The 25,960-nt window shown below is 43.9% G+C and overlaps 2 protein-coding genes across 2 annotated transcripts; one reads left to right on the forward strand and one right to left on the reverse strand.

The window, feature by feature from the left end:
- Nucleotides 1-3,359: 3,359 nt before the first annotated feature.
- On the forward strand, nucleotides 3,360-20,791 carry LOC106642200 (uncharacterized). The gene is made up of 5 exons (XM_014356906.2): nucleotides 3,360-3,626; nucleotides 7,478-7,628; nucleotides 16,268-16,562; nucleotides 19,886-20,032; nucleotides 20,105-20,791. The coding sequence occupies exons 1-5, from the start codon at nucleotides 3,536-3,538 to the stop codon at nucleotides 20,789-20,791; spliced, it is 1,371 nt and encodes a 456-aa protein (XP_014212392.2). The 5' UTR covers nucleotides 3,360-3,535.
- Nucleotides 20,792-21,893: 1,102 nt separating this feature from the next.
- Nucleotides 21,894-24,390, reverse strand: LOC106642211 (phospholipase A1). The gene is made up of 6 exons (XM_089592566.1): nucleotides 24,383-24,390; nucleotides 23,765-24,099; nucleotides 23,501-23,599; nucleotides 23,136-23,256; nucleotides 22,683-22,852; nucleotides 21,894-22,228 (listed from the first exon to the last, which is right to left on the reverse strand). The coding sequence occupies exons 1-6, from the start codon at nucleotides 24,388-24,390 to the stop codon at nucleotides 21,894-21,896; spliced, it is 1,068 nt and encodes a 355-aa protein (XP_089448692.1).
- Nucleotides 24,391-25,960: the final 1,570 nt, after the last annotated feature.

Here is a 25,960-nt window from a genome sequence, read left to right on the forward strand (position 1 = left end):
ATTTGGATAAAAATGACTCGAGTTAGTGGAAAAACTTGATAAACGTAAACACTGTGTGACTAACTCAGATCACCATCATACATATGGCTTGAAATTTGTTTTATATCAAAAAAAGGTAATTTAAAAAAATGGCTATTCCCTAGTAAAATGATCGAAACGATTAAAAAAAAAAATTGTTGACTTTAAAATCCTCGGTATTGGGGGGAGTCGCAAAAAACGAAAAGACTACTCTCGTGTCTCCTCCCCAATGTAAAAACTCTTGCGCGATTGAAACCCCATAATCCATGGAAGGGACTTTTCCAAAAAAAAAAAAAAAAAAAAAAAAAAAAAAGAAAGTGACGATCGGTAAAAACATTGGCCACGATCTTTCGAAAACGTCGTGTTCACCCTCTCGTCATCAATCCTACTCGCTTTATCAGCGAGAAAAATCCCAGAAGAGGGGACACACGGTATCATCAACCAGACTTCCTGCCAGGGCATCGTCACGCAGACAGAAGCCCTCCTCCTCCTGTAGACTGAGATAAACAGAGAGCGATAAACCAAAAAGCTATGCCCAAGAATGTACGTATACATACACACGGATCATCCTTTTGGCTCTTTTCAAAAAAACACGCCATCAGTAGCATGTGTATAGGTATATACATTTATATGCGTTCTACTGCCGTTGCGAGGGTGCACGAAAAGGGGTTGTGTGACGCATCAGCCGTGGCCTTGTCTCTTCACAAAGTGTACCCTCGTGTGCGACAAGCTGCTCTCCTTGTACCTCGAGCTCTTGACTCTCTCGAAAGGATATATACAGCCGAGAACTCTGATGGTATACAGAGACAAATAAACCAACTGCACGTATTTTAAACAAACACGACGCTTTTAAACAAAAGATACGTGTGGTCGTCCACCCTGTTTATTTATTATCTCCTCCTCGTTTTCTTCTCTCTCGCTACCCGCTATACTATAATATGTAATACGCGTGCTTGACTGATTTATTTATTTATTTATTTACCCCCTATTTTTTTTTTTTTTTTTTTTTTTTTTTTTTTTTTTTTTTTCGTACGTTCGTTCCGTAAAGCACGTGAAAACTCGGGAGGTCCTGGGACGGCTGTTTTGATAAGTGCGTCGAAACCAAGTCGCGCCTCATGTATATATACATCAGTACAGGCGCGTCATCTTTTGTGAGCACGTGTGTGTGATATATGATATATATGTATAGTGCACCTACCCCGCGTCCCATTTTTTTTTTTTCCCTCCGTCTCTCGCGCCGTCGGGGGAGGAAGAGATAATCCGTCCCTTCTAAAATACTCACACTGCCTCCGATGTGTGTATTTTTTACTTTCTAAATACCGACCTTTTTTTCTCCCCCCCCCCTCACCCGTTTTGAGAGATGCGCGGCTGCTGCTGCCGGTGATGTATATGATAATGTGCAGTGGCAGCCTTAAACGACGGCAATTAGTGCAGAAGAAGAAGAAGAAGAAGAAGAAGGTTTTCATTCGTCGACCGAGAGCTGTGCCGCGCGGGTGACTTTGTTTTTTCAAGTGCCCCCCCCCCCTCTCGCAGGCACATCCAGGTATGGGTGGAAAAGACGGCAAAGTCCAAAGGAAACAAAAAAACAAGACAAAATATAAGTACGAATCCAAGAGAGAGAGAGTGACGATTTCGTTGTAAGCGGTTGGTATAGGTATGACCGCGCGTCGCGATCGGCAATATACATCAAGCGGAGGACGATGAGCCACGAGCGTGGGCGATCTTTACGATCCGCTTCCTGTCACGCGAACCGCGTTTGCGTGCGTGAGCTCGTTGATGCCGGCCCTCCATTTGTACCACCCCCTCCCTCCTGTACTTATATCATTATTAACACCGTCGATGTGTATATTGGCGCGACGCTTGCACACGCGTCGGCGAGATTTTCTGACACGCTCTCGTCCGCATTTCGTGATTCTACAAGTACTCCTTTTTTTTTTTTTTTTTTTATTTTTCAAGTGCATAATGCAGTACAACGTGGGCCCGGTTAATTACGTAAATCGGGAAGTTACTTGTTTATGTAGCTCATTTTTTTCACGTGCGGCGTCTTCTTCCGTTTTGTCGGGCTACTATTACTTTGTACTCATCTGCATTCGAGTGGCAAATGTTACAGTCCAGATTAGTTCTTTCAATATAACGTACGGTTGTTTCGTGATTTTGTGGCTACAATTCGCGTGTTTTCGTTTTTTTTCTATCGTCATTGTGCAGTTATTTATAAATAATCCAGCTATTTATTTGAAATATAGAAGAGCTCGACGTGGGACTCACAATTTTTTAAGAACATGTTTTTTGTTTAACAACATTAGCAAAGAACCCTACGTATGGATAAATAAATAAGTTTTACAAGGACTACTTTCATTTCGAGAATAATAATTATTGGATTATTACACACATATTATTTTTTTGAGTAACTAAACGACACAACGAAATCGTTCGAGTCCAACAACATACGAGAAGTACACATTTTAAAAACTGTGTTTTTCATATTGACAGCTATCTAAAAATAAATAACGCAGCCCTTCGGAAAATAGTATACAAATAGTTCGTTGTATATTATTATTATTTGATAAACATTATCATGCTGTTGCGAGTCTAAAAGCACTCGTCAAATGTATACTACATTATTATATTTGTAAATAGGAATATTCCCATGTACCTGTGTCATAACAAAATAAATAAACAAATGAATGAACTGACGAAAAAATAGACAGTGATATCTATACAGGAAGCCACAACTACGTTTTTGGTGCATGTTTTTTTTATGAAATAAAGTCTATTGTTGAAATTTTCGTGCAAATCCTGTACATGCGTGTACGTGGCAAATACCTGATGAAAAGCAATTGTAGACAAATTTTGCAAGTACAATGGATTATCGGTTAGAAACGTATTTGTTCAACAAACCTGTCGCGTTGTAGGTATATATAACGACGCATTTTACAGCTCGAGAAACAATACAATCGTATAATATAATGTACCTTACCTATGGGGGTACTCCATCGCCGGGAACCGTCGAGCCGGCTGTTATTCGACAAGGCTCAGCCAATGGGGCCGAAAGGGGCGGGATCAACTCCCCGCGTGACCAGTGGAAACGAAGCAACAAGGGACCCTTTTGGCTTTTATTTCTATTTTTTTCTTTTTCTCTCTCTTTTTCACCGCCACTCCGGACGTCCCGAGCATATTTCAACTTCCAACCAAACTGGGCTCTTCTCTCTCTCTCGTGTACAACATTATACGGTATACCTACTCTCTTTCCAACGCGCGTGCCATCGTTCTCCGTCACATTTTGTGTGGCCAGTGCAGCTCGAGAGCCCCCACGAGTCAGATATGAAGGAGCGTCGCGCCGATTTTTGCGATTTTTAACGAAAATCGGTATCGTCCATCGTTATCGTTGTGCTCGGCGCTGGTACCATCACCCCGTTGTTGTTCGTTAAGTGCTGATTGACACTAACACTTTGTTTTTCAAGTGATTGCGTACACATATAAAAACACTCTGCCAGTGGAAAAAAAAAGAGGCGCAATAATGGACTACTTGAATATGATGGCCTTCCCGTACATGAAGGAGCACCAATACCTCGCGGAGCCTTACCGATTTTTGACTCCCTATTCCGGACGTAAGTATACGTCTTAATTTTTTTAATACATTATTTTATAATTTTGTTGTTAAGAGTCAATGCGCTGTTAATTTATACGCACGGGTGTATTACATATATGATTTTTTTTTAATATTTCAATCATCAGTTCCGTGTAAACGAAGCTGATAAATATAGCTTTTACCGCGTGACTATTCCCTTTATAATTTGTATTTTTAATGAGTTGATATAATTTACTTCACTATGTACCTATTGTATGTTGCACGAGCATCGAAAACATATTTTTCTATTAGATCCTTATTGTATAAAACCTTATTTTCACCTCACTCCCGTAGTATAAATTATATTATATTGCCAGTGCCGTTGCAATTAAATTTCCACCCCTTCACATGGATAAAAATTGTCTCGCACGATTTTTCCTTTTTCGGCTCCACCAATGTTGAGAAAAAGAAAAAAAAAAAATAATAATAAAGTCAATTCTTGCACACCATTAGAAAAAAAGGCAAAAGATGAAAAAAAAAAAAAAAAGGTACAGAGGAAACGAGCGAGTCCTCCCTCTAATTACCGCGAGCGTTGCCCAACGGGGGCACCCCACTTATTTCATCATCACCTCATCAACCGATCTCCTTCGGTGGTAACGAAGCCCTTCGTTTTTTTTTTTTTTTTTTTTTTTTTTTTTTTTTTTTTTTTCCAACCGATCTTCCGCTAATTTCGTTTCTTCCCCTCTCTCTCTGCAAAGACACCATTTTTACGATCGACTTATATTTATGTAGTAGCTTGTACGCGGCCAACTGCTGGACGCGAGGGCGCGTTATAAAAAGAAACCAAGCGGACCTTGTTATTAGCGGTACATAGATACTGACAGATGCGCGCAATAAAGGTTGTAAAATCGGTATAACTAGTTTGGCTTTTTACATAGCAAAATCGGAAAAACTCTCCATCTAAAGTTATACATTAACGAGTCAGAAGTTCACGCGTGAGTTAATATTTATGTATACCTATACGTATGCGAGAGGGAAAAAATCTATAAAGAAGAACTCTCTCTCTTGATGCTTATCTCCGACTTGTTCTTTTTTTTTTTTTCGGTCCTTTTTCCCTCAAAGGTATACAAAGATCGTGGCGACAAGGCGCCTCGCACTTCTTTTTAGCCCTCGTGTTCTCACCGAAGCGCCACCAGCTTCTCTTTCTTTCTTCCTTCATTAAATAATGTATTGTGCGTGTGTAGGCCAGTGACGGAAAAATCGGTAGGCGAACAGGTCGTTTCCGACGGCTTTTCTTTGCCCTCCCCCTTGATTCTTCGGCGGAGATAATAACACACACTCGGGTAAACTTAACACGCGCGGGATTATACTTATACGCCACTACTGTTTGAATCTCCCGTTAGCGGCTTCTGGTCGGCGGTGCCCCTTTGAATCGGCACCGATGATCTGCGTCACGTCGCGCGTGCATATACCTGTATACGTATATATACGTGCGAGCGCCGCGGACAAACATCTTCGAGATAACGCATCATATTTTGTTATATTGTAACTGCACGAGCCCACTTGTGTTCGTATTCGTGAATGCGCGTGTACACCACCTCTCGGATGAATCCTACCCGTTTAAAATCTCGGGCACGAAATACAGCGATTTTGTATACGCCCCCTCGAAGGACGGAGTTTTACTAGTTGCGGTTTCCGCGGTAGCTCGAAATTTTTGTCTCTTCCTTCCCGGAGGCTTTTGTTCGGCATCCGATGACTTTGTACCTCCACCCAAACGAGGACTGAATTTCTTTGTTTGTTTCTCCTCTGGTATAGCCTGTAATAACGTAACGAGCCACTGTTTGCCAACATCCGGGGAGCCTTTTTTTTTCTTTTTTTTCCTTTCTTACCGATTTTTTCGTTTTTTTTTTTCTATTATCGATGCTGCGTTTTCGTTACGGAGAAAAGCTGTTTTACCATAGTCCAAGCATATCTAATAATGGACGATTGTATTAATTGCCCCCTCGTCGCATATTTATTAATAGGGGAGCTTTTCATTACCCGCGATCATATTAATCAATCGATTAAATCATCTGCACAGCGATATGTACATATATACTTCGAGGTATAGGTGAACGTATGGATGAGAAAAAAAAAAAAAAAAAAACAAAGAGTCACGAGAGCTACACACGTATAGATAAAAGCCAAGAATCGTTGAAGCGAGATATGGCGAAAAAAAAAAAAGAAAAAAGTGAACGTATGGACGAAAGAGGTATATTTGATCTATTGGGAATCGCGGTATGGCAAAAAGGAAAAGAAAAAAAAAAAAAAAAAAAAATTTGCCGACCTCACAGAAAGAGAGAGACCGGCGCTTAATATGGATGGATTTGAAGCCACTCAGCGCCGGCCAACGTCCACATATGCATGTACACCCGTAAACACGACCATAAGTGTATATAGGTGTACATATATATATATATATAATACACCTATATATGTATACAGATGCCAAAGATGAAAGGGAACCGCCGTATACTCGTTATCTACTGGCCGTGAAGTGAAGAAAAAAAAAAAAGAAAAAAAAAAGAGGACTTGTGTATATACGCGTACCTATTGCACGCACACACATTATGCATAGACCTGTATTATGGAAAAAGAAAGAAAAAGAGGACGACGCCAGGATGATCTCACCTCTTGGCACTTGAAGCTCTCTCTCTCTCTCTCTCTCTCTCTTCGCCATTTATACTTCAAACGGCCCCGAAAAATAAAAGAGGAGACTGTCTCTTTGGGGGGTCAGGGGGGGGGCTCAATTATGTGCATCTCGAGACATCTTGTGGAAGTGAAAAGTATATATACAGGGAGAGGTGCAGTATATAAGTATATATAAACAAGGAGCACACTTTTACGGCCATCGGGTCTGTAACCCCGCGTACAGGTAGATATATAGGTATATACAGTCGCCACTGCCGCCACCGCCGCTGGTTAATCCGCCATCGACACCTCGACACCCCTGCTGAGTTACGGCTATACGTATTGTCCACATCCAAAGGGATGAGGAAGTACACGCGTATATATATAACAGCTTGACGGAGGCGGGAAGATGTAATAAAGGAAAGTCGACGATGCGGAGGCGACGGCCGCCGAGCCGATAATACGCCCTGGCGTCGCATCATCGACATTGTATTACCCTGTGTGTATATATATTATACTTTGCATTGTAACGGCGCTAGCAAGTGTATATATATAGGTACACTGCATTTACCTTAGTTTTGGGGATTCTCGTCACCCCTACATGTGTATATATACCTATAATACACCCCCCCCCTCACCCAACCCCCGGACGGAGCTTCCCTTTGGTCGTAGTCGGCTGTGCGAGGGTATAATGTACCTTCGCCGAGCTCTCGTTGACTCTGGTGTTTTTCCCCCCCCCCCTTTTTTACGCGCTCGACTTGATTTTCTAGACTCAATAGCCACTGTACAATAAGTAAAAAATTATTTAAAAAATAATCTCTCTCGTACATGGTTTTTACCTCGATGCTTGATTTTTATTCATATATGTGAGAGGAGAGGGACGTTATAACGATTTCAGCCGTAAATTTTTAACGGAGAGTTAAGGGCTTTGACGAGTTAGGGACAGTAAAAGTGTGAAAATCAGGTGATTTTGATTTGATTTGATTTTGATTTCACGCCAACACATTTTCTAATTCACAAAGTACAAGGCACCCCTTCTTGTTCGCATGGCATTAAATATATATCCCAAGCAAACCCGATATCCTTATAATGATTATACGCCAAAATAATGTACACTGTGTACCCACACCTATATAAATTAACGTATATCGTAAGCGTATGACGAAGCAAGTGTAAAAAGAGTAAGTAATGGTAACGTTCCATTGTTTTTAATTGTTTCAGATCCGTTTTACGTGTCGGACACCTACTCGAGTCTTCCCTGTCCCCACGGGGACCGCCGCCTCCGCGGCATAAGCATGGAACTGTCGAATCGCGACCTGTGGCGGCAATTCAAGAACCAAGAGACCGAAATGATCATCACGAAAAGCGGAAGGTGAGGCTTTCCAATGATTATATATACGTTAGGCAAATTATTATTATATATATATATATATATATATATATATATATATATATATATATATATATATATGTATGTATATATTATAATTGACAAGCCAAACTACCCCCTCGCAACCTCATGGTCCCATTCTATGCGTGGGTGTGTACCGTAATCTTGGAATCTCAAAGCCCACGAGGTACCATAATCTCGTGATCACCGGCTCGTGTGAGCATTATTATACACGTACGACATAATATACGTGCAAGGTCGAAAGAGAAAAGAAGAAGATGATACTACACACGCATAGAAAGACGGAGAGAGGGGTTGGGGGATGAGTCCCAAAGGGAGCGGTAAGCGATACACTGGCCCATTAATCCATACTCGGCTGACTGCTGCTACTTTTCATGCTCGAGAACACGTGTAGACGGTACACCTATATGTAATATCCCCTGTATCTATCCTACATACATATATATTATGTACTGTATATATATATATATATATATATATATGTACTTGAGTGTAGTGCACGGGGCTTTACGTATATATATGTACATGCGAGTTCTGCGCGACAAGTGTCGGCTGTCGCCACCGCGTCCTGTTTTTAAACGCGTCGTCTCTCGACTCGATGCCCCTGCATTGTCGAGCTCCTGCCGATGCTGCAGCGGACCCAACATCCCTAAGTACATATACATATTATGCACACGAGCGCGCGGGGGAAGTGCAGCTTTCTTGTTCACCCTGACGGGGATGCGATGCGACAGGAGGACCCGTGAAGGATCCCTCTGTGTACTTTGAGAGGACACCGCTTTGCCTTTTTTTTTTTTTTTTTTTTTTTTTTTTTTTTTTTTTTTTCTCACGAGGACGCTCCTCCTCTGTCTCCTTGCCCCACGTTTACACGCATCTTTTTTTTTTTTTTTTTTTTTCAAGGGTGTACACACTAGACCCAACGCACCGCGAAAGACTTTTTTTTTTTTCATCCTCAACTTTGCCGATGCACGTCTCGTACTATCTCTCTTTCGATCCCCGCGGGCTTTGTTTCAACCACCTAAAATCGTGGGACGGAGCCAGCCGCGGGGGTATTTATATATATATTATATAGGAGGGACAGAAGGAGAACGAAACACGCGTTTTCATAAAAGGGGGGGGAGGGCGGCAAGCGAGTGTCGAGAGAGAATCTCCTGGCGATCGAGCGGAGGGCTCCTCCTAAGATCGTGTGCGCACGACACCGCGTCGCCATCAGGAGAGAAAAATAAAAACACCGCCCAGCCAAAACGATGAGCGAAAGGCAGATGGAGAGAAAGAGGTGAAACAAAAAGTCGAGCGCCACACGCGCACGTACATAATACAATAATAATAATAATAATATATTATAACCATATATAGCACGGGACACGTAAATGTATATGTGTAACGATGTAACCTGTATATATAATACATTGTATGCATGATCATGAGCGTGTGCGCCATATATAATAATGATGAGAGAGAGAAAGGATCGAGAGAAGAAGAGGGTATTGGTTATTGGGGGCCCCGAAAAATAAGGAGGGGTCCCACGCGCACAGGGGGTCCGTCTCCTCGCACTCTCTCGTAAGTATATAGGTAGGTGCGTGCGTGTGGAACAGGCGCGACGGCGGCCGACCGGGCGCCCATCCGACCACTTTTCTTTGTGCCGCCACCGACGTCGCGTAGTCGTCATCCCTTCCTCCTTCTCCTCTCCTTGTTCTACTTGACCTCTTCCCTCTCTCGCCCCTTTTCTCCAATATACCCATATTTTCCACGTCCACACGTATAAATATACATGTCGATGTACATCCCTTCGCGCACACCAGCATCCTTCATCTCATCTCCGGCGCACCTGTGCGTTATTACATATGGGAAGCAGCGGTCTATATACCCTCGGCGACAAAAGATCCGAGGCTCGGATAAGAGCGCGTATATATATATAATACATAATGCAGAGAAGCCCCGAACGCCCAGCCTGTATATATATATATACATATACGTAGAAAGCTACACCCGACGACTTATGATTTCACGACTAATTAACGAACAGTAAATTTTCCTTTGGGAGCTCCGAGTATATGGTGGGCCGAGGAGGAGAGACGAGCTGTAAATTTTTCGTCGATCCGGGCCAGCGATACGCCACCACCGCTGGGTGTACTTTTTTTTTTTTTTTTTTTTTTTTTTTTTTCGGGGGCTGGCGAGTGATAATTTCAGGATGCCCAGACAGGGTTAATAATACAAGGGGACGGACGGAGAGTGTGGCGCTATGGGCGGGGTGAGGACGTCGGGACTGTTTGCTCCTTGACTTTGTGTTACGCGCTACAGCCATCGTATATACGCTTGGAGCAAGGGTGCGTGCGGCTTAACGAATTTTCACGGCTCCCCACCCCCCCCTCTCTTTTTTTTTTTATTTGGCGCCGATAGATACATCCGTATAGGGTTACTCGGCGCTAATCATCTGAACTTTGGAGTTTGATTTGAGCCCCTCGGCCGTACGGTCGAGTACTAATGATTCTCACAATACGGACATAGGAGGAGGCGCACCTGTTGGACAAACGAAAAAAAATGTGAAATTTATTCCGTCTTTTTTGAACGTGTGAAATTCCCATGAGGTGCACGCATGCCCAAGTCACACCGCTGAAACATCGATAATTGATCGATCTGTACTCTCAGCAGTGTCGGCTGTAGAGGATGTTTTTTTTTTTTTTTTTTTTTTTTTTCCTTTTTTCAAGAATAACGCGCTGTTATCTATAATGAAAATCGCGGTCGTCGTATAGGACGTAAAATTCAAGTTGTCGCTCGGGCATCGAATTTACATAATGCAACCTGCGGACCGTGATTTAAAAAAAGAAAAGAAAACAAGCCGCGATCCCTCTGATCCGTGAAGAAAGGCGCGAGGAGTCGCGATCGCGCTTTGATATTCCTTCCAGTGTACGCGTCTCTTATTAGTCGAGGAGAGCTGGCTGCCTCTCGTGTCTATTTTTTTTTCCTTTCTTCTTTATTTATTTCATATCTCCGAGCGAGAGGGCTCTCGCACTCGTTAAAAACGTGAGTGGCGCTATTGAAACAAGCCTCTCTTGTACCCCGCTGTGTTTTACGAGTATTACGTAAATTTGAATATATTCTCGTTCGATTCTCCTCCTTTAGCCCTCCATATACATTACACCCATATGATTTCGGCTCGCGCGAGGTAAATTATACTTGACCGGTTGCTCGTAAATTATCGCCGCCCGGCGGTGCCGGCCGGTCGCGGCTGCCCTCCTTCCTTTCTCATATACCATACACATCGTGTATATATTATATATACTCACTCCTCTCCACCCCTTTACACCAATATCTGTACTTCTCCCTCGATATCTCTTTTTCTTCCCCCACCCTTTTTGATACGCCAGTGCGATTTCATATCTTGTATATTATCTGTCGAAGCTTTTGCGTGTGTGGTTCTGGTTACGATTGATAAAGCCGATATATTCATGTTCCGTGGAAACTATAATCTCATTCCGGAATGGAAGTTGGATGCGCATTTGCTCCTCTCGTACACTTATATATATAATTATATATGGCTCCGTCATTTTTATCTGGACGAACACGCCCGTTGCGGCTCGATCCGGTGTTCGGAAAAGTTAAGGTTATTTTCGCGAATTGATTAGACAAGCCGGAACGAATTTGCTGATAAAACCGCGTTACGCGCGAATCGCCGACTCGACGAGTGTTGTTTTTACCATCGGTATATACACGTTACATATTTTTGCAGATGTTTCTTCACGAAGCAAATGTATAGAGGGTGAAAAATCCCAGAAAGCTGTGGGATACGCAGTTGGGTGTGTAATACATATACGTAAGCGTACAGCAAGAACTTTACAGCCAAGGGAGAGACAGTGTGGATGAGGGAACGGAAATAATGACTTTGGCGCGCTGCTCGTCAAAACACCATCTGACCGGCAGAGAGTGAAATATCTCTTGTCGTGTGGGCCCATCTTTTTCTCCTTCTCCTCGGGACAATCGAAATTTGCCTCCTCGGAAACAATATCGGTTCTCGCTCCCTTTCCTTGGCGAAAGAAAAAAAAGGAGTACAAAAGTACTACCCTTCGTTGTTCGTGTATAGCCCAACAGGAGGAACTGTCAAGTTGAGTTGCCGGTGACCGGTATAACACGCAGGCGTTAACGACATTTGTCGTTGCTGTACGGCAATATAGACTCGCACTAGCTGTCGGCCACGTGCCCGGCACATGTTGGCCCCGCTGCTGCAGATACACCCGGCATGTGCGAGCCGATCGGTATACACTCCCGCGCGCGATTTTTCACATCATACCGATCTTACGTGTACAGTGCACGAACAGGGGGCAAAACTTGGGCCAGATTTTATAATTTCCGCTTCTCGTTGGAGCTACCGGCGACTCTTTGGTTCGGTTTTTGCTCGTTACGTCTCCTTGTTTTTCGATACCAAGTGCCTATATATGTGTATACACACGAATGCCGGAAGCCCGGGATATTGGCCCGCTAACTCGAAAATTTCGGCTCGAGCGCGAAATTACCGAGCGCGCAACCGGCACTTATTTCCGAGAGTATATGGTGTCCGTGAACAAACATTTTCTCATTTTTCTTTTTTTCTTTTTTTTCTTCCCTCCTACAGTGTGTAATACTCGTGTTGATTGGTTCTCCGATTCTTTTTTTTTCTTGCCCCCCAACTCTTTACTTTTGAAAAACCAAATCTCAGAAAGACCGAAAGCAAAACAAAACAGAACGTATGAAAAAAAAAAAAAAAAAAAAAGGCGCGCGTGTATATATTACAGAGGAGGAGAGCGCTTCCAAGCGCAACGAGAGCAGCTCATCTGCTTCAAATAACGTTTCGGGCCCGATCACACGCGACCGCCGCCCTTACACGTGTTCGCGGTAGCACACACGCGCCTCACAGCGTCCCATCCCGTTCGTGTTTTTTTTTTTTTTTTTTTTTCTCCTTCTTATCTTCGGCATCGTTTTCTTCTTCCCGGGTGGCGGCAACATTTTTCATAAAATTTCGCCAGTGCGTATACGCATACACACATCAGCTCGACCACACGCTCCTTGGTTTCTGGCGCGTATAGACGGCAATTGGGTTCATATAATTTTTCTTTCTTCATACACGCTGATGCGTACATGGGTATATACATGTCCAGATGAGCGCGCGGGTTAATCGAGATTACGGTAGCGCTTCCTCTCTTCCCTTACATTTATAATACGTGTTGTTACATGTATATGTTTATATATACACGTGATGCTGCTCCTCAGGTCCGTCCCGAGACTCGTGAACGCTATGTAAGTAAGCGAGAGAAGCAAGAAGAAGAAGAAGAAAAAAACGAGGAGGAGGAGGAGGAGGAGGAGGCGCGGCTTGACGGAGCCGAAAAGTCGGCTTGGCTGGAGCCCTTGGAGTGAGGCCTTCGTGGCGCCACTGCTCTAATCTCGCATTCTCTCCGCAGGCCCCCTTCTCTCTGCGTCTTCTCCCCTTTTTGACGGTCTCTTTCATACAAGGGGCCTCATGCTCCTTCTTCTTCTCCTTCCGATCCTGGCCCGAACTTATTTGGAGCCACTTATTTTTTACCTTGTGTGTTTGCCTTTGCCTCTTAACGCGAGCCTCTACGCACACGTATATACGTATACTCGATACTCGTCTTTCTCTTTTTTCTCTTTACCTTCGGGGGCCCTTCTCTCTCTCTCTCTCTCTCTCTCTGTGCGTGCGCTTATTACCGATAGCTTTGACGCCCTTTTGTGCCCATCGACGAGCGTTTCATTCGCGCATTTCTTCCTTTTCGCAAAAACCAAAGCTCCCTTTCTTTGTAGGGGGGGAATGGGGGTTGCAAAAATTTTACAGAGACAAGGGAGGGAGAAAAACTTTGGATGATCACACGCAGGAGCGATCGATTGTACGTATAGTTGAAACACTGACTCAACTCACGGAGAAAACAAAGAGCGGCGCCCTCCCGGCCGCGTCTTTATATATACGTGTAAATAAGTATATACATGTATACATGCGCGGCCACAAGTGGTCCTGTGCTGTGTCGGCTTCGCTAAAACAAAAGGCGAAAATTTGCTCTGTATCTTATTATATCTTTTTCCCGTGAGCTTACCGGACCCCGGGGAACACGTGTTTACGAAGAGTATCCCGAAGAGCAAACACAATTAGCCGGTCGCTCGGGTGGACTCTTTTTTTTTTTTTTGTTTTTTTTTTTTTGTTTTTTTTTTGTTTTTAACAAGTCCCGGGATTCGTAGCTTGGGAAATCATTAGATACGAGATCGAGATTAAAAACGAATGCATCGAAACGCTCACTTTACACGAATACACGATATTTGGCTTGTAGTGTGTAAATGGGCAAATCATTACCGATGAAAAAAAAAAAAAGAAGAAAAAAAGAAATACCAAAAATAGTTGCGTTGGCTCGACATTCCGTTCCAGCTTTACGACCCCCTGTACTCGAGATGGGGCCCACATTTTTTCGTCCCTGACCCGTGTGAGGTATACGATGCGCGTCATATCGGTCGTTGCGACATCTCGGTAAAAACAACAAACACGCGACTGATTGGTATTTCTCTATGCATAATGGCACTTTTCTCTGCAAAAAAAGGGCTCCCCGCCCATCGGGCCCCCCCCCTCTTTTCACCCCGCACTAATCCCTTCTCGTTTTCTTTCCCATTGTTCGACGCTTACTCATTTTTCTGTTTGACCTCTCGAGTTTTTGTCGCCGTCGCCCGTGACCACCCGGCTCGCCTTTTGACTCCTTGCCATCAAGGCTTTTGGGCTAGTATGCCTGTATATACCAACAAACTTGCGGACCACTCGACCGAGAGGGAGAAACACCACACTCGTGTTCTCGCGAGTCATTGTCGAAATTGTAGCTGTTGGGCCCTCATCTTTCGGGACTTTGTGTGTTGTCTCGCTTTTTTGGGACTTTTTTTTTTTTTTTTTTTTTTTCCTTTTGGAGGGCGGGGGGGTGGGGGTTCTCGCGTATTTTGGTAATTACACACGAGTACGCGCTTTTGTGATCAGAGACTCTCAATTGCCAAATATAAAGCTATTTTTTTTTAAATTTTTGTTTGTTTGTTTATTCTACTTCATGAAACGACAATGTGCGCAACAAGCCAGTTGTCGAATGAGAATTGGCAGTCATCACACGGGCTTAAACGTGATTTGCGGGTGTCAGCTCATCGTGGATGAATTATGTGTATACAAATAGTCGGTCAACTCAGAGAACGAGAGAGAAAGGCCTGAAAAATCCCACGGTATATATAAATATAAACGGCTAAAGTAATTCCCAAGGTACCGATAGGTTATTCGGTACTACCTACTTATTTAAGCTTATTTAGGAAACGTGTGAGAACACGTCCACCGCCTGCGTAACATACACAATATCCGTAAACTTAATCCACTTTCTCACATGGTATGGGGGTGGTATCCGGTGATTGGTGAGTCACTAATTACCTCCGAAGGTATTATGTTATTTTCCAACTTTGAACAGCTTTGCTACTTAAGAGGAAAAAGACAGCGCTGAGGGGGAGGGGGGGGGAGACTTTCTCTATCTCAGTCGCGCAGATCCGGTGTTATCTCGGGAGAGATTTTCCTCGCAAAAGTCGAATAGGAGAAAAATTCCTCGAGGATGCGTGTACCAACGGGCTCGTGTATCATAGTGCCGGAAATTCCTCGAGTGTACCAAAGCTATACGGATGATGCCCGTATATATGTATACATATATAGATGAAAGACCGAGTTTACGGTATCTCTTTTTGTTTTTCGTGTTTTGACGAAGGCGCCGTTGGCCGCAGTGCCCGGGCGCCAGACCATTTAGGCAAATCGTCCTTCCCCCTGCCGCCCTCCTTTTCGGGACCCGCCTCCTCCTCCTTCCCGACTCTCGAGGGGGCTTTCGAAAATTTTAATTGCTCCAAGCTCTCTTGCGAGAGACAAGCTATACGTACAGGTGTATATATATATATATATATGTATATGTATGTATATGTATGTATGTATACGTGGGTGCACCTATATATACAACTTGCCAAGAGGCTCGTTAGCCCCGGTGCGATGCTCATTTTTCACGACTTTCGGGCCTTTAAACACCGCGCCTATACGTATATATATATATATATATATATATATATATATATATAGGTATGGCATACACCGTGTGTTTTTCTTCACCCACCCCCACCCCCTCACCGCCATATATAGCTACACTCTTGCACTTTTATGAGTCACTGGTTTAGTCCTCCCTCTTAACCCCGCCCCCGTATTCTTGGTGGTACATTGTAAATCGTCCTAATGCAGGTGCGTGTAAACCCGCACGATAAGTTTCTCTTCTTTGCGTGTATATTTATATGTACTCTATAGTGCCATAGGCGACGACGGCGACGGCGACTAGTGTGACTCAGTTTCGACACAATACATGTATATGTGCAGTGTACCTTGTATATATATAGGTAGCTCCTGTCTCGGGGTAAAAGGGACCTCGGCAGGAATCCAAAGAATTTATCGACTTTGTCTAGACAATCGCGATAATTACAATGTTAATTTACAAGCTGTGTATACATTCATGCATATATATATGTATATAACGCCAATAATCACATCGAGACGATAATGTTCTTTCGTTTTGCAGGCGTATGTTTCCGGCGATCCAGATAAGCGTCCGCGGCTTGAATCCGGACAAAAAGTACTCGGTGGCCATCGAAATGGTACTGGTTACGGGTCACCGTTACAAGTACAACAGCACCGGTGGGGAGAACAAGTTGGCCGGTTGGACCGAGTCGGGCCCGGCCGAGGCCCAGCCGCCCTTGGGCCGTAGGTTTTTCTGGCACCAGGACGGCCCGGCCCCGGGCGCCCACTGGGAACAACAGCCCCTCAACTTTTCCAAGCTCAAACTCACCAACAACGCCCAGGAGTTGCACGGCAATGTTAGTATACGTATATATCATAACACAATGCAATCAACCACCCCCCAACCCCTATTTTTTTTTTTCTTTCTTGGTTTTTCCGTCATACTTGCACTCACTCTCTCTATACAAGTATCGAGCTTTTTACGAGTTATTATGTAGATGTATGCGCCGATACAGCACATAATATATGGATCATCTCCTCTCTTTTTCTTTTAATGATACACCCACCGCAAGGGGTTCCTATTTTACTTGGTTTGGGTTTTTTTTTTTATTTTTTTTTTATTTTACGTAATGGGCGGGTACGTGTATACATACCTTGTTTTTTTTCTCTTTTCTTTTTGTTTCTCGCGTGTAATTGTAACCGTGAGCTTTTCCCATCTCTCGAGGTCGGATAAGGTGTATATATATGCATAGACGTGTGTATTTTCATCTTTGGTATTTTCCAAAAATCTGTAGCCGATCGTTTCGGGGCGTCTGTATACGGTGATCGTCGAAATGAGATTTATTTCCATTTTGGAGAGCCCACGGTTTATCATCGGAATTTCAAAGGGGAAGGTATATAGGAGAAAAAAAAAAACTCTCTCTCTCGGCTGCATTGTTTCAGAAATAGCCGTAATTAAAAAAGAAGGGGTGGAACGAAAAAAAGAAAAGGTATAAGCAATATCGAGAGGCGCGCACTGCACGTAATCGTGTAACTATATATACATGTGTTATACACGCCTTCGTTTTACACGTGATGCTGCACGCACGCAGACAAATTCATCAATGTCACGGGAGCCCGGCGCCCTACTCCTCATGGGGTGTATATATACATATACATGCCCCGTATTGCTGTCTGTCTGTCTGTCTGTCGGTCACTGTAATATTGTATCCGGATCCTCCTCTTCTCTCGAACGACGGCGCGCGCGCGCGCTTCTAATTCCTTTCGTACAATGCATAATACAGCTTTGCAGGTATAAGTAGTCGCTCTGTATGTATATATTTCTTATTGCTGGTCACTCGTTTAATATATTGTGCCACGATGATCCGTCCATTCTGGGAGAGAGAGAGAGAGACGGACGGGAAAAAAGGGGTGGTCTCTGCGATGGGCCATTTACAATGCGCCATTCCTCCTTCGTTCGAACGATTTTGGCGCCGGTGTATTATAAATATTATGCATTACGGTGCAGCCTCCACCGGTTACACCCTATATATATACAGGTGTGTGTGTGCGAGAGCATTCCTTCTTCCGTCCTGCAATGGTATACTTATTATTGCTGGACACTTTTTTTGTGGAAACAATTGTCAAACAGCTGCGGGAAGAAAATATCATCGTCGGCCACTCGATATGTACCCTCCCGAGTTTGGGAAAAAACAAAAGAAAAGCCACGGGTGATCGATTCCCATTGTGTATGATGTCTCCCACGTATCCGGAAACAAGAGTGTCCCCAAAAAAAACGCATACGGTCCATCGGCGTCACACATGCGTTATACCCATCACCGCCTTATTGCCTTTTCCGAGTCCCAGCTCTTTTTGGGGGCTGCAGTAAAAATCTGCGCCATACCACGTGTGTGCAGTGGATGTTGTATTGTCTCGTATCTCCGTACGCGCGCGCACACACACATATGTGTCATGTATGGGCACAGTCCATTTATCGGGGAGGGCCATGGGTCCGAAAAGGGGGCATGTTTGGACAGCTTTCGTACACCGGCTATGCAGCGCGGGGCCTGCCTCCTCATTTTTTTTTCTCCTCCTCCTCCTCTTTCCTCGCATCAGCATCAGCGGTGGCAGCTGGACCTCCTGTGTACGGAGGGTGAGGGAGGCGTCAGGGATGTGCACGTCGCCGCATACATATATATACACAAGGGGGCGCGTCAAGTGTCCTGTTTGCACGATCTCACCCTTCTCTCTCTCTCTCTCTCTCTCTGCTGCTGGTGACGCTGATGCAGTCGCGACGTCCCCGGAGTATATTATGTGCACAGATAACCTACGCGACGGTCAATGTGGGCGGTCACGTGTTTACCTATATATACATACTTTGAACCGGTGATGGATACGCGTATACGTGTATGTACGTATACTCGGCTGTAGGGATTAAATTTCGATATTTTTTAAAAAGATTCGCTCATGCTCGCGTATATGCGTTCTCACAGTTTTCTTCTTTTTTTTCCACGTACAATATTTTTCAACACCACGTATTATTTCTTTCATTCTCTGCAAATCTAAGCGTGTTAAAGTATACGTTCAAAGTGCGTGGTTACGATTTTTTTGTTTTTTATACAAGGCATGAGAATTTTAAGAACAACCAAAGCTATGGTGCACCAAGTGGTTAACCGGTTCCATTAAACTAATCACTTTTGAATGGAAAAAAATGTCACAGTTTTACCACGCTCGCAAGTGCGTAAAATCCGTGACGCAAGTGTTTTACTCTCTATAGCCTATTGATGTCAATAGTTTACCAAAAAAAATTATTTTACTTTGATAGAACAGGTGAAATAGTTAACGAAGCATCGATTTGGTTGTTCTTAAAACGTTTATCAAAACAACTGTAATGCATTTTCTAACTTGGTACTTTGACGCACTTATAGATTTTACGGCTTATTATCTATTAAACAGAGTTATGGTATATAATTATATTGTACCCCGAAAAATAATCAAATAAGTGCATTCAGTGTATTATTGTACACCTCCGTGTCGTGTAGGCGATTCATATTAAAACCATCACATGCCCCGGTCTTTCTCTCTAAAAACGAGCAGAGGAAAAAACTTTGAAAAAGGGGTACACGCGCGCGCGCGACAGCCACACTCGCAAAAGAAAGAAAAAAAAATCCCCTTCCCACCCCATATGTATACACACAACTATCACCTTTTTCTCTCCCGAGACGAGCTTTCGACCATATACCCTCGCAAAGCTCGCCGCGCTAATTTGTCGGTAGCCTTTTTTTTTTTTTTTTTTTTTTTTTGTTTTACACTTTTTATACGCGCCCATCTTCCGGGAACGGGAGCCCGTCTTTGCGAAAGAAGAAGAAGAAGCTGCATGCATGGGCGCATGTTTCGGGAATCGCGTCTCGACACTGCTGCCAGCCTCATGTGTATACGTATCCATATATACAGTGGACCCGATAGCGGCGCCGGCTCTGCTGTTGTATCTACCCGCTGTGGCTGCGCGCCGGGCGGCTTTCCTTTTGACGGATTCCCCAAACCAATTATGATTTCAATAAAATTCTCACCCCACGGCATTGAGTGCGCGCGTACTGCTGAGACAAAGTTTAGCATCTTTTGCTCGATTGATACAAAAATCGTACAAAACACGACGACGAACAAAGTGATATTGACGATGAAAAATTAATTTCTGTTGCAGATACTCCTGACCTCGATGCACAAGTACCTGCCGAGGATATGGATCGTCCAGTGCGACCACACGCCCTCCCTGGACCACATAACGCAGTTGCCCGCCGCTGTATTCGAATTTCCCGAAACTGAATTCATCGCCGTCACTGCCTATCAGGTATGTGTCAAACACGATTAACACGTATCATGTTGATCGTCGTTTCGATAAACTCCCAACTTTGGCTTCCAGAACGAAAACATCACGAAGCTGAAAATCAACCACAACCCCTTCGCCAAGGGCTTCCGGGAGAACGGGCTGTCGGCCAAGCGGAAGCGCGGCCTCTGCGACACGGGCAAGCCGGACAAGAGCACGACCGGCGGCGTCGGCCCCACCACCAACGACACGAGCGTCGTTTCCGACGACGACAACAGCAGCGACAAGTTTGACGAGGCTCTGACCCCCGTGTCCAGCCAGCACTCGTCGCCCCCGGCCTCGCCCAAACGATTCTGCCCGGAAAATCGGCAGCAACGGTCCCACGAGGTGACGAGCGCCAACGCGTTGGCCGATTCGTACACGTCGTACCGGCCCCTGACGCCCGACTCGCCGGACGACTTGGCCGAGCCGAGGGACAGCCACCCCCAGGATCTTCGGAAAGTGAAGGTCGAGTGCGAGGTGAAATCGGAGCCGAGGGAGCATCACGGGGTGGAAGAGGGGCCGGCCGCGATTGTTCACAGGCCTTGGGAGGACAGGCCGTGGTTCGACATGGCGAGGAAGGAGTCGCTGCCGGTGGTGGGGGCGTCCTGCGATTATTGGTGCGGTTACGATCGCCCCATGAACTACAGCCATCACCAGCGATCGGTAGAGGAGGAGGTGATCCGCCAACGGACGGCGGAGTACTTGCGACAAATAGGATCGCCCTACGGGCCGCGGTTGTAGGAGTTACATTTTTTTTTTAATCGTTGGACGGTCGTTTTTTTCTTTTCTTGTTCTTTTCTTTCTTTTTTTTTTTTTTTGTACTCGCGTTGTTGGGCAAAAAAACACGTTGCGGATTGTTTTATCGTTTATTGGATGAACTTAGGATGTATAGGGATGTGATAAAAGTGGTTTCTTTTTTGTGTGTGTATATGTACAGATGCGGTGTGGATGGATTTTTTTTTTTTTTTTTTTTTTTTTACTATACATGAAGTTGAAGATTTACATATTATGTTACCGAGCAAAGAAAGGAAAATCATTTTCAACGCCTATCGGTGAAATTACTCATTTTCCAATGTGTTTTTGGAGTTTGTACATAACACGTGTAAATATTACTTGATATACAGTTACATTTGAGCTTACAAGAAAATTTTTTGTTGAGTAAGTCACGCTCGAGCGTGCAAGCATAGCACTTATTTTTCACAAAGAAAAAGAAAAAAAAAACCATATTTTTCTAACTTTCGTACAAAACGTTGCCATGAAATGAACTGCGTACGGCTGTAAATTAAATTTTCTGTGACATTTTTTATCGTATAAAATTTTTCACGCGCTTACAGTATACAATTGTACATAGTATGTATAAATAAACTTTGTAAATAAATCGACGCGAGACGACGATCATAAAGATCTACATCATAAGAAATAAGCCTGTCGGCGAATCATCAAAATACTCTATTGTTATTTATAAGCTGAGCTGTTAAGTTACCGTCTACAATCCCCAAGGAAATTTTTCCCAAATAAATTTCTATTACATATACTTAAAATTTTTCTTTTCATCTTTTTCCTCGTTCTCATATTATTACCTCGCAAATAGTATATATTTTTGGTGTTATTCTTCTCGTTATTTCATCTAGATACTAGACATTAAGTCACAAAAATCATTGCTTACAAAAATATAAAGAATAAAAAAAAAATAACAGTGAAATCACTCCAGCATCTGCGGCTGCAAGCACACAAAAGAAAAAAAAAAAAAAAATACTTGTATATACCTAATCCTAAAGTAAACGCACGACACACGGTATACTGTATATAATATACTGGAGACGAAGAACAATAGACACAAGAGTCAAGGGCAGCATTTATCATCTCCACGGCCGTTGTTGTACTTGGGACAGTAGGGCGGCTCTTTGGAGGTCAAGCAAAACGAGCCTCGCGTCCCCATGGGCGTGTTTTGGCCAATGACGAGAGTGTCGCCCAAGCGAGCTGCTATCCGCGGTCCCGCGGGACAACGCCTCGAACATTCCTCGGCCACGAGGTCCCTGCCGCCGTTCACGCTCTGGGCCATGTAACACACCGACCACACGTGGCTGCACAGCTGCTCGTTGCCGCGGTTCTCGCAGAAGGGCTGCATCTTGCCGCCGTTCATACAAAAGTCCACGTGCCCGACATTTCCCAGCTCCCCTGCGCATTTTCACAAAAAAAAAAACGTCATTGTTTTTTTTTTCATCAGTATATGATTATATTCTCCCAATGATAGAAAATCGCTAGCCGTAAAACACGACGAAAAGGTACATTCCCACTTACAAGTAGCGCTCAACGAGGAGTAAGGGTCCTCAGAGAGAGAAAGAAGCCTATACCCGCGTCAACTTATTCGTGCAAAAAAAAACAAAAAAAAAAGCGAATCCATATATATTATTATATGTGTCGATGATATATACAAAAGTCAATGTCACCGGTAATAATCCAAAAGCATCTTGATTTTGTATTCACGGCGGTGAACTTCCTCTGCGTGACAGTTACCGCTGGACGTGCAACGAAAAAAAAAAAAAAAAATAACCGCAAGAAAGATCCCCTCCCCCCCAGCCCATTACATAAAAGTACACACGCGGCACTCGGCGAAAGAGAGAACGCCTACCGTAGTATCCGGCATTGGTGTGTATGACCTCGACGAAATCGGCGTCGCCGCTGTCCAGCCGATTGACCAGCCCGGGCCTGATGAGCGGCCTCGCGGGATCGAGAGCTATAATCCGGCTCATCCGGAACAACAGGAACGAGGCCATTTGGCCGCATATGTGTCCGCCGAGGCTATAGGGATGAAGTTGGATTAATTATCACCGATTGCTAACGATCACGCGAGTTGTAGTTACCGATGCCGATTTTTCTTTTTCTTTTTTTCATTCAACAATTATTTTGATTCAATCTACAAGTTATTAATTAATAATACATAGAGCTCACCAAAAAGTAATCGATACATCACAGTACAATTAAAAATTAAGTTACAGTAAATAACTCGAGATTTTTTTTTTTTTTTTTTTTCTTACTTCCAAAATCGTGTTTATATATTTACGATGTGGAATATAGATCTCACCTGTGCCCGACGCAAGTCGTGCGCTCGATCGGCAACCCGTGATTCCGCAGGCTGGTCAGCGAGTCCGCAAGACAACGAGCTACGGGACGCATGTTGGACACCGCAGCCGGATAGCAGGGAGCTGAGGAATTGTCTTTTAAAAAATAAAATACACTTTTCGAGTTTCCAAATGTTATTTTTCAAGCGTGTTGTTATACGTGTGCTTTCACTATTTTTTTTTTTTTTTTTTTTTTTTAACCACGAATAATCACATGTATATACATACATACAAACATTTGGTTATAAACATACAAAGAAAATTGTTCGGGCAGTGAGTTTGCTGGGAGGGTTGCGGAATATTGTACAAACAAGATGACCATACGTACCGTAACTGAGAGCACCCCAGTCTACAAGGAAGACGTTGTAGCTGCCGTTTTGAATGTAGGCGTCACGCAAGACCGACATCGGTAGGGCGTCCTTACCACCTGGTTTTTTTTTTTTCAATCAAATATATAGATTATTTATTTGACGTTACAGTGCCGTATAACACAATAAAACAAAGCTCATGCAAATGCTCGCTTGCCTGCTGTAAATATGTTAAATTCCGCAATGAAGGGACTCGAAAATTGAGGGTAAAAAAGAGGAATCACCTGCATAGCCATGAATCAAGATGATGTTCTCCCGGGAGGGCTCGTAGTCCTGCCTGAGCCAATCGGCCACGTGCGCGGGATCGAGTTTGCGCACGGGGTTCCCTGGCGTGTACAAGTACAGATGGACCTGGGGATCGGGGCAGCCGTTGCAATCGTAGTTCCTGCGCCAGGTGCAGTTACCCTTGTCGTAGGCGTCCGCCAACCCGCTCTCGATCGCGTCGCTTATCGGGCCCCTCGACAACGCCAAGTGCACCAGTGCTCCCAGCAGGACCACCGAAGCTGCGATCTGTTGGCCGATCGGTCGTGAATAGGAGAGAGAGTTTTGCGCCGGGGGTCTGCGGTGCCGCGCGGTTGTAATTCAATGTCGCGCGCGTGAAAGCGTTGGCGTCCTTTTTTTTTCTTTTTCGGTGCGCGGTGGGTTTTCTACGCCTGTTGCAGCGGTTGGAGGATTAAGCATTTCTTCGCCTATTTTTTTTTTCCTTCCCGAGCACGCGGCAAATCGTAGAGAAAGCTCTGCCGAGCTCTTTATTTACTCGTGGGAAAAGCGAGAGATGATAAGTATTATGTTTTATTGGACGCGGTATAATGTGTCGGTAGAGCGTTGGTTGGGCGTAGGACCTGCACATGCCGATATTACATCGAACTTTTTCCTTTATAGTGACGAGTAGACGCATTTACTGTACCGATCGTTCACCACAACCGATCTCTCGCCGATTTTTTCAATTGCAAACCGATCTTTATTGTTATTTGTCCGTGAGTAAATTCAGTCAAAAAGTCATGATCCGCCGATCTTTGCGGTATACGCAAGGTACATTTAAAAAAAAAGAAATCGACTTACCCTCTCGATACTCATGCTCCCTAATATTCCTGTATTTAGGCTTGTCCGTGCTTTCAACGCAACAGGTCCTATCCAAAAGAAAATCCAAGCCAATGCTGTATTATTTCAACAGAAGTAAAGAAAAAAAAAAAAAAAAAAAAAAAAAAGGAGCTAAAGCAAACTCAAGCGAAAGCGCAACCAAGTGCGCTCGTGCACGACGATTCGGCGACTGATGACCGCGAGCAAAGGAGCAGCAGCCGTTGCCGATCTCCACCTTCTCTCACCTTCTCAACTCCGTGCACACCTATACAGGCTCTCTCGCTCGCGCTCCCGTGTGCGCAAAATTTTTATACAGCCATCCGTGGTTGTGGTGCACGTATACTATGCGAGGGTCTCTTCCTCGACGCCTTATCTGTACCGTTTCCCCGAATATCACGCCCTGACCGACCGTTTTCCCCATAGCTCGATCACCCCCCGAATATGACCAGTACCCCCGCACGCCCACCGACCCTCCAAATCTACATGTTTATCTTCACACGGTGATAAGAGGTTGTTTTGAACAACAACGGCTGATAACTCGGAATTTTTAGCCCTCGTGAACGTAAACACAATAAACTTCTACTTTGGGTCTAAATATTTTACATTTTTAACTCTATTCGTGATGCATTCTAAAAAAAAAATTTAAAAAAAAGTCTATGCCCATCGGCTGATACAACGCCGCGCCGGGACCTCCTCCTCCTCCCCGCGTATATATGTAAGTATATACTTGCATCGCGTCACGCGCGCACTTTACCGTTTTTCCAGTAGCGGCCGTATACATTATACCGTTGTCGCTCCCCCCAACCACCCCCTTTTATTGTCTTCTTTTGTTCATCAATGTTACCGAATGCTTTTCAATCCAGCGACTGATGGATAAGGGTTTTCAAAATTTTGATAGCCTCTAGTTTCGGCGAAAATCATCAAGAGTCACTGTCTCCCTCCGTATGATGAGTTGTACTGAATATGGCTATTATTAATTTAATTAAAACCATGATAAGTAGCACATTTTTATTAGCAATATGCGTGTACACAGGCTCGTGTTTTTTTTTTTTTTTTTTTTTTTTTTTTCAAACGCGATTGACATAGAAAGTGCTCGAAACATTGTTGCGCTCAAATCTGTGGGTTATATATACTTAAATTTTGCCATTACGTGTAGTTGCGGCGAAATATAGAGGGACGAAAAGTATACCCCTCGCTGGTCTCTTGTCATTTCAAAGTTGATTGTTGTGATCTTTTTTTTTTTTGGGGATGTTGTTCCCTTTTTTTTTTTATTTTTGGATTTTGTTGTTTCAAGTCAGAATATTATTTAAAATTTATTTCAAGGTGAGATTAAATTAAAA

This window comes from Copidosoma floridanum, unplaced genomic scaffold (genome assembly GCF_036245765.1).
Source record: "Copidosoma floridanum isolate Cflo_tuat_1 unplaced genomic scaffold, Cflo_Japanese_pri ptg000019l, whole genome shotgun sequence".
In the NCBI taxonomy this organism is placed as follows: domain Eukaryota; kingdom Metazoa; phylum Arthropoda; class Insecta; order Hymenoptera; family Encyrtidae; genus Copidosoma; species Copidosoma floridanum.

Excerpts from the sequence above, each read along its gene's own strand:
- LOC106642211 (XM_089592566.1), bottom strand. Across the intron at positions 23,257-23,500 it reads CTGGGGTGCTCTCAGTTACG|CTCCCTGCTATCCGGCTGCG; the intron begins GTACGTATGGTC and ends ACAATTCCTCAG. Across the intron at positions 22,853-23,135 it reads ACGACTTGCGTCGGGCACAG|CCTCGGCGGACACATATGCG; the intron begins GTGAGATCTATA and ends TCATCCCTATAG.
- LOC106642200 (XM_014356906.2), top strand. The coding sequence starts at position 3,536 with ATGGACTACTTGAATATGATGGCCTTCCCGTACATGAAGGAGCACCAA. Across the intron at positions 3,627-7,477 it reads TTTGACTCCCTATTCCGGAC|ATCCGTTTTACGTGTCGGAC; the intron begins GTAAGTATACGT and ends TAATTGTTTCAG. Across the intron at positions 7,629-16,267 it reads ATCATCACGAAAAGCGGAAG|GCGTATGTTTCCGGCGATCC; the intron begins GTGAGGCTTTCC and ends TTCGTTTTGCAG.